This window comes from Papilio xuthus, unplaced genomic scaffold (assembly GCF_000836235.2).
Source record: "Papilio xuthus unplaced genomic scaffold, Pxut_1.1 DF826159.1, whole genome shotgun sequence".
NCBI lineage: Eukaryota > Metazoa > Arthropoda > Insecta > Lepidoptera > Papilionidae > Papilio > Papilio xuthus.
This window is the reverse complement of record NW_013532490.1, coordinates 280,887-286,886: the sequence shown is the minus strand read 5'-3', so window position 1 is coordinate 286,886 and position 6,000 is coordinate 280,887. Positions and strand designations below refer to the sequence as shown.

Genomic DNA, 6,000 nt, shown 5'->3' with positions numbered 1-6,000 from the left:
GTGCTTGGCTGTGTCATTCCGTGTGTTGTGTTTATGTGTTGTGGAGGTAAAGTTTGTGTGATTTAAAAATAATTTTGTGAGGATAATATTAGGGATTTTCCATAAACATGTAAGTAATTTGATTTTACAATAGTTTTAATAATTTAATTATTAATTGTACCAGAATTTTAAGAATTTTTCGAATAAAGATGTTGGAAGTTTAAGCTAGACTGGGGAAGCACAACATAAACTTGTACTTTTAAGTTACAAGAAGTAACTTTATATATAACTTGTCTAAGAACAAATGTATCTATACTATATAGAAAAAACATATTATTTACCTATTTCTTATTAATACTTCCCTGCGAATCCACATTCATATAGAAGGGCGCAATACCCTTTACACATTTAATGCTGATTGCATTACAAGATGCATCTCTGTATGCAGTTTTTCGTACAGAATGTAGTGTGTGTCCACGGCGCTGTGTACTCGGCCGTATACATCCCCACGGCGCAGTGTAATTACATTAAATGTGTTAAATTAAGCAGGATAAACAAAAAAACAGTTTTTAAATCTATCATCTTTATAGAGAGGGCCACAACCATGGCTCCGCTCTCCCTAAAGATCGTGCAGGACGGTGGCGCCATCACGCGGACGGTACTATTTGATACCACGACACGCGTCATCGAAGCGCTGGAGATTGTCAAGGAAAAGCTTATCATCGATGACAAAAGTAAAGGTGGGTTAAAAGAACATGAAAAGGATGAAATCTATTCGGTGTCCAAATGGAATAGTTCTTATGAATTTACTGATTGATGTACAGATTACGGTCTGTTCCTGACATCGGCTGACAACGAACTGTCGGGGGTGTGGCTGGAGAGCCACCGCCCGCTGGATTACTACATGCTGCGAGATGGTGACTCATTGCTCTACCTCTGCAAGCATCGAAATCTCAGAGTCAGGATGTTAGATGGTAGGTGATACTGCATCTTTAGATTTCTTAAGACCAGTTTTTAAGGCCCTACACAAAACAAAACACGATCTTTGGTCAAAATTCATGAAGTCCCTTTCTAGCCTTTGCTCATCACCCGTTTTCCTAACTACGGAAAATTTTGGAAATAGATTAAGACGATGCCATAGTTTTGGAGGAAAGTTAAATATTGTACTATGGTAGTTAGTTGATATGTGATGCAAAAGAAGACTTCACCAGTGGAAGAATCTCAAACAGCAATCTAAAACAAATTGAGAGTTACACCTAGTTAATCGTGCTCTGTTTCAGGTTCAGTTAAAACGATGCAGATAGATGAATCCAAATGTGTCGGTGACTTGATGATGGTGATATGTGATAAGATAGGTATCACTAACCATGATGAATACGGTTTGGTGAGTAAACAATTATATCTTGGTCCAAGTCTTGCCCTGTACCGGGAATGTACATCAAAGCCCACTTACTCTTTATTTATCTTTTGAATGTAGTGTTTTGAGGAAGTGCAGCAAATTCAAGAAGAGAAACCTGCCACCGGCACTCTTACCCTCAAGAGGAAGCAACAGACAAGAGAGAAGGACGCCCAGATGGAACAGCTTAGCAAGAAACTCAAAACTGATGACAACGGTAATATCATATTAAAACTTTTCCACATTGAGTTTAATAAAGAAGAAAAGGAAATTTACGAAGTGATTAATACTTGGTGTTGTTTAGTGGAGTGGCTGGAGCAACATAAGACGCTCCGTGAGATCGGAGTGGACGCTCAGCAGACGCTGCTACTAAAAAGACGGCTGTTCTACTCCGACCGCAACGTCGACGCCCGCGACCCTGTGCAACTCAACTTGCTGTACGTGCAGACGCGGGATGCTATCCTGGACGGCCGGCAGGTGCTCACAGAGGACAAAGGTAAGGAGGGATACTACGTTATTAGATTTGAAAGTGCTGGTAGAGTACGAATATTACTATGAAGACTTTGACAGAAGTTGTTCTCTAGCTTGGGTAAAATGGCTAGCTTCTGGATATCCTTTGTTTTTAATTCAGCATCATTTTTAAACTTTTTATAAAAACCTTCACAGATAGAAACCATACTTATTTTAATTTACAGCTATCGAGTTTGCGGGGATACAGTGTCAAGTGCAGTACGGTGACTTCCAGGAAGACAAACATAAAACTGGTTTTCTTGAAAAGTGAGTTAGCTTGATAATTATTATAGATAAACAAATTCTACTACTTTAAAATTATGGCTAATATGTTATTGCTCATTTGTCGAATTAGTTTTTTTTAGGAAAAGTAACTTGTTTCTTTGTTATGGTGCAGCTTGAAAGAGTTTCTCCCGGAGCAGTATGCGAGCTCATGGGGGGTGGAGCGCAAGGTGCTGCGCGAGCACTCCAAGCACCAAGGTCTCAGTCCGCTCGAGGCTAAGCATCTCTACACCAAGAACGCAAGAGAGCTGCCCACTTATGGTGTTACTTTCTTCTTGGTTAAGGTTGGTAGCCTTGAGATGACATGACTTTGGGATAGTTGGAAAAAGGGGAAAAGTTCTAGCATTTTTTGAATTCTTTTGTTCTCTTTCCTTTCTTACTAGGAGCAACAAAAAGGCAAGAAGAAGTTGGTGCCCCGCCTGCTGGGCATCAACGCAGAGTCGATCCTGCGACTTGACGAAGTCACCAAGGAGATCCTGCAAGTCTGGAAGTTGACGCAAGTCAGGACGTTCCGAGCTGGTAAAGAGATGTTTACCTTGGACTTTGGTGACTACAGGTAATTTTAACTGTTCTATGATGAAGCATTATTGATTTCGAAGGTTAATTAAATTCGACTTTCTTGTTAGTGACAAGCAGTACACCGTGAAGACGAATGAGGCGCACCGCATCCGCGACATCCTGCAGGGTTACATCGACATCATCCACCGCTCGCTGGCAGCTCCGTACAATGTCAATCCCAGCGAGGGGGAGTTCATCTGCGAAGACAACGTGCAGTCTTCTAAGTAAGTCTTTATTTCATGGTATTTTTGATCCACTGACTGTATTGTGACCTCCTGGAGCCTAAATTATTTAACTGATTTCACCAGTTGCCATTCGATTTTTTTAGTAACAAGTTGTTATTTTTCAGGGGCCATATAATTCAAAATGTAGTTCCGATGAAAGTGGTTGAGCAGTCTTATGTAGGACCGAGCAAACTTATACCATATGTACAAGGTGAGTTAGGATTTAATTAAGTAACATTATGAGAGAGGTACCAGAATTATGTTGAAATTTTTGAAATATAAAATCTTCTTTTAACAACTTTTGTTAGATTCCTTTAAATTATTTGAAAATGTCCGTAGGTACGGAAGCACAGCAGGGCACGCAATTAATGACAGTGCAGCAAATTATTTCAACGAATAAGATGGTCACACAGCAGAGGGGAGTTGTAAGTCTATTTCAACTTATTAAACACTAGTTTTTGTTCACGACTTAAGAAAAAAAAAGTAACTATACATCTTCATTCCGGCTGTGTTATACATCTATGACAAATCTGAGAGAGATCCATGCAGCTGTTCCGGAGACACTTTTAACAGCTATGTATACATCTAAACATTCGCATTTATATTATTGTTCTTATTCCAGTAACATTAACAAGCCGTTGTTTTGTACATATATTATTTACTGTTACAGACTGGACAGATGGGTGAACTTAGAAATAATCCTATGGAATATCTGAAAAAACTTAATCGTATAAATACTTACTGTGTAGAGACGGTAGCATTTTTAACTGGTAAGTGTGGTTAATTTTATCCAGAAAATTTTCATTTTAATCTATATTGCTTCAAGACTTTTTACTGCTTTAACAAAGATAGAGATATGGATGATGATGTGTTTTAAACAGAGATTTTTGTCTCAGAAACCAACAGTTAAATTGTTATTTAGCTCGTAAAATCATTGATCATCGATTAGTAAAAATTATGTTTCCACCCATGAGAACTTGTTCCACCTTGTTAACTATTGTTATATATTTTAGATCCACATTTCAAGAAGGAAGATAAAGTGAAAAAAGTACACGCGCTGTCTGCGATCATTGAAGAAGACATGAACAGCATCATTGAAGGTAAGAATCCATTTATTTTTAGTTTGGTTCTTTCAAGAAAAGCGCTCTAACGTCAACAACTCATCTGCAATTCCTCTGGCATCATCGGTCGAAACACATTTTGTGAGCCACTGATCGTTTGTTCTCTGCCATTAAAAAATGCTCCTATTACTTAGTTTTAATTTTTTTTCATGGCAGGTGTTCACAAGAGTGTCGAAAAAGATAACGAGGAAGTGAGAAAAAAGATTCTTTCGGAACTGGACGAGATCTGTGCAAGCTTCAAAGACTTCATAGATACATCTCACCAGAAAGACTTTGTGAGTAAAGTGGTTCTGTTCATCTATTACGTAGGATTTTGGTAAGCCATAAGATGGTGGAAGGCATTGGGAAAAGCCTGTGTTCTATAAGAGACAGACCTAAGTATGATGATGATATGATGATAACAATGCTATTAGTGCTATATGTGAGCACATTAGATAAATCGATTAAACATAAGTTAATCTTCAAGGAATGTAAGTTTTTTCCATCTTTAGCCTAAATCCTGGTTTAGTGCGAGTTTATACGATCACAGACTGTGACTATTGCAGGGAACACCTGAGAGTTTGGATGCAGCACAACTGGCTGCGGAGGAGATCGTTGGCCACGGTTCTCAGTTGTACTGCTCCCTGGATCCTGGCATTAAGCGACGAAGCAAGATATTGAGAGTAATTAATTTAATATATTATAAAACAGTTCTTTTCGAAACTAGTTGGACATAAGACGTATTCAAAGCAACTTTGCTCACATTACTGGATGACAATAAATTGACAAATATTCAATATGTACACCTTACACTTTTCTAGCGATCCCACAAAAGTTTCATAGAAGACGAGAAGACCGAGGCCACACTGCGCCGAGCTTCTTTCCTGGCTGCTGCCTCACACGCCTGCAAAGCTGTAGACGGTGCTAAAAACGCTTTGGACACGGTAACCCTTATCTTGCCATTCGTTAATAAACGGGGATAGTGTTCCAGGACTGTATACTATAATACTCCTTGTAAATTTTCACAGACTTTCGAGGGTTCGATTCCCGAAGGTCACGAGCTGGCAGAGCTGGAGCGAGAGGCGAGGAAGAAGGTCGGCAAACTGAGTGCGGCTGTAGCACTCTTGATGTCCGCACAAGCTGGTAACTATAATATTTTGATTTGTAAAATATCGTGAAGTTTTGGCAGAAGTGTAATTTACATATATTTTTTCCAGATTCAAGTAACCTGGACTACACAGCGGCCATTACTTCTATGACCACGATCGATGAATTATTGCCTGAATTGATTGAAGGTAAGTTAACAACAAAGTGTATTGTGATGTCCATCCTAAAAACTATTCCTGTATCACCAGAACGGCTGAACGGATCTCCATGAAATTAGGCACACATATAGAACATAGTGTGGAAGAACACATAGACTACTGATTATCTGTTTTGTAACTCCGCGTGGACGGAGTCCCGGGAAATTGCTAGTTTTAGTAAAAAAAATCTTCCCCATACCATCACAGATGCAGTCAGTAAGATTATATAATTATCTCATAGTTGTTTTTGATTTTTTCATTTGTAATAATTTCTGTATATCAGATGTGAAGGCGCTGGGCAGCGTGAAGGAGGACAAGTCACGTCTCTCTTTATTGAGCAGAGTGCGGGCGCTGTGTGATGCCACGAGGAACATCTGCGCGCTGAATGGAGATAACGACAAGGAGGTTGTTACTTTGTTACATACACTGTCACACTCACTGACACACTCTCTGTGTTCATTGCTAGGAGATTAGTTATAGAATGAGAAATATACACTTTGGGTCTTATTTAGAAACCAGTGGAAATGTAAGATTGTTTTAACAAACAGAAGATAGAATTTTAAATTTTTACAGGTTTTGCACTTTTTTTTACGAATACGTATGTATATGATATTACGATTGAAAATATAATTACTTACTAGTTTTTT

The 6,000-nt window shown here is 38.8% G+C and overlaps 1 protein-coding gene across 1 annotated transcript in view; it reads left to right on the top strand.

Annotated features, from left to right (window-relative positions):
- The window catches only part of LOC106123062 (talin-B-like), a 16,557-nt gene continuing 10,557 nt past the window's right edge, over positions 1 to 6,000 (top strand). Inside the window, exons 1-20 of the mRNA XM_013319197.1 lie at positions 1 to 109; positions 570 to 719; positions 804 to 953; positions 1,260 to 1,363; positions 1,457 to 1,592; positions 1,680 to 1,871; positions 2,071 to 2,152; positions 2,283 to 2,451; positions 2,551 to 2,723; positions 2,794 to 2,949; positions 3,075 to 3,160; positions 3,289 to 3,374; positions 3,620 to 3,719; positions 3,963 to 4,049; positions 4,227 to 4,345; positions 4,616 to 4,732; positions 4,871 to 4,993; positions 5,078 to 5,192; positions 5,267 to 5,344; positions 5,637 to 5,758. Coding sequence (XP_013174651.1) covers positions 584 to 719; positions 804 to 953; positions 1,260 to 1,363; positions 1,457 to 1,592; positions 1,680 to 1,871; positions 2,071 to 2,152; positions 2,283 to 2,451; positions 2,551 to 2,723; positions 2,794 to 2,949; positions 3,075 to 3,160; positions 3,289 to 3,374; positions 3,620 to 3,719; positions 3,963 to 4,049; positions 4,227 to 4,345; positions 4,616 to 4,732; positions 4,871 to 4,993; positions 5,078 to 5,192; positions 5,267 to 5,344; positions 5,637 to 5,758 — 2,331 coding nt within the window. The 5' untranslated portion in view covers positions 1 to 109; positions 570 to 583. The remainder of the gene's footprint in view (positions 110 to 569; positions 720 to 803; positions 954 to 1,259; positions 1,364 to 1,456; positions 1,593 to 1,679; positions 1,872 to 2,070; positions 2,153 to 2,282; positions 2,452 to 2,550; positions 2,724 to 2,793; positions 2,950 to 3,074; positions 3,161 to 3,288; positions 3,375 to 3,619; positions 3,720 to 3,962; positions 4,050 to 4,226; positions 4,346 to 4,615; positions 4,733 to 4,870; positions 4,994 to 5,077; positions 5,193 to 5,266; positions 5,345 to 5,636; positions 5,759 to 6,000) is intronic.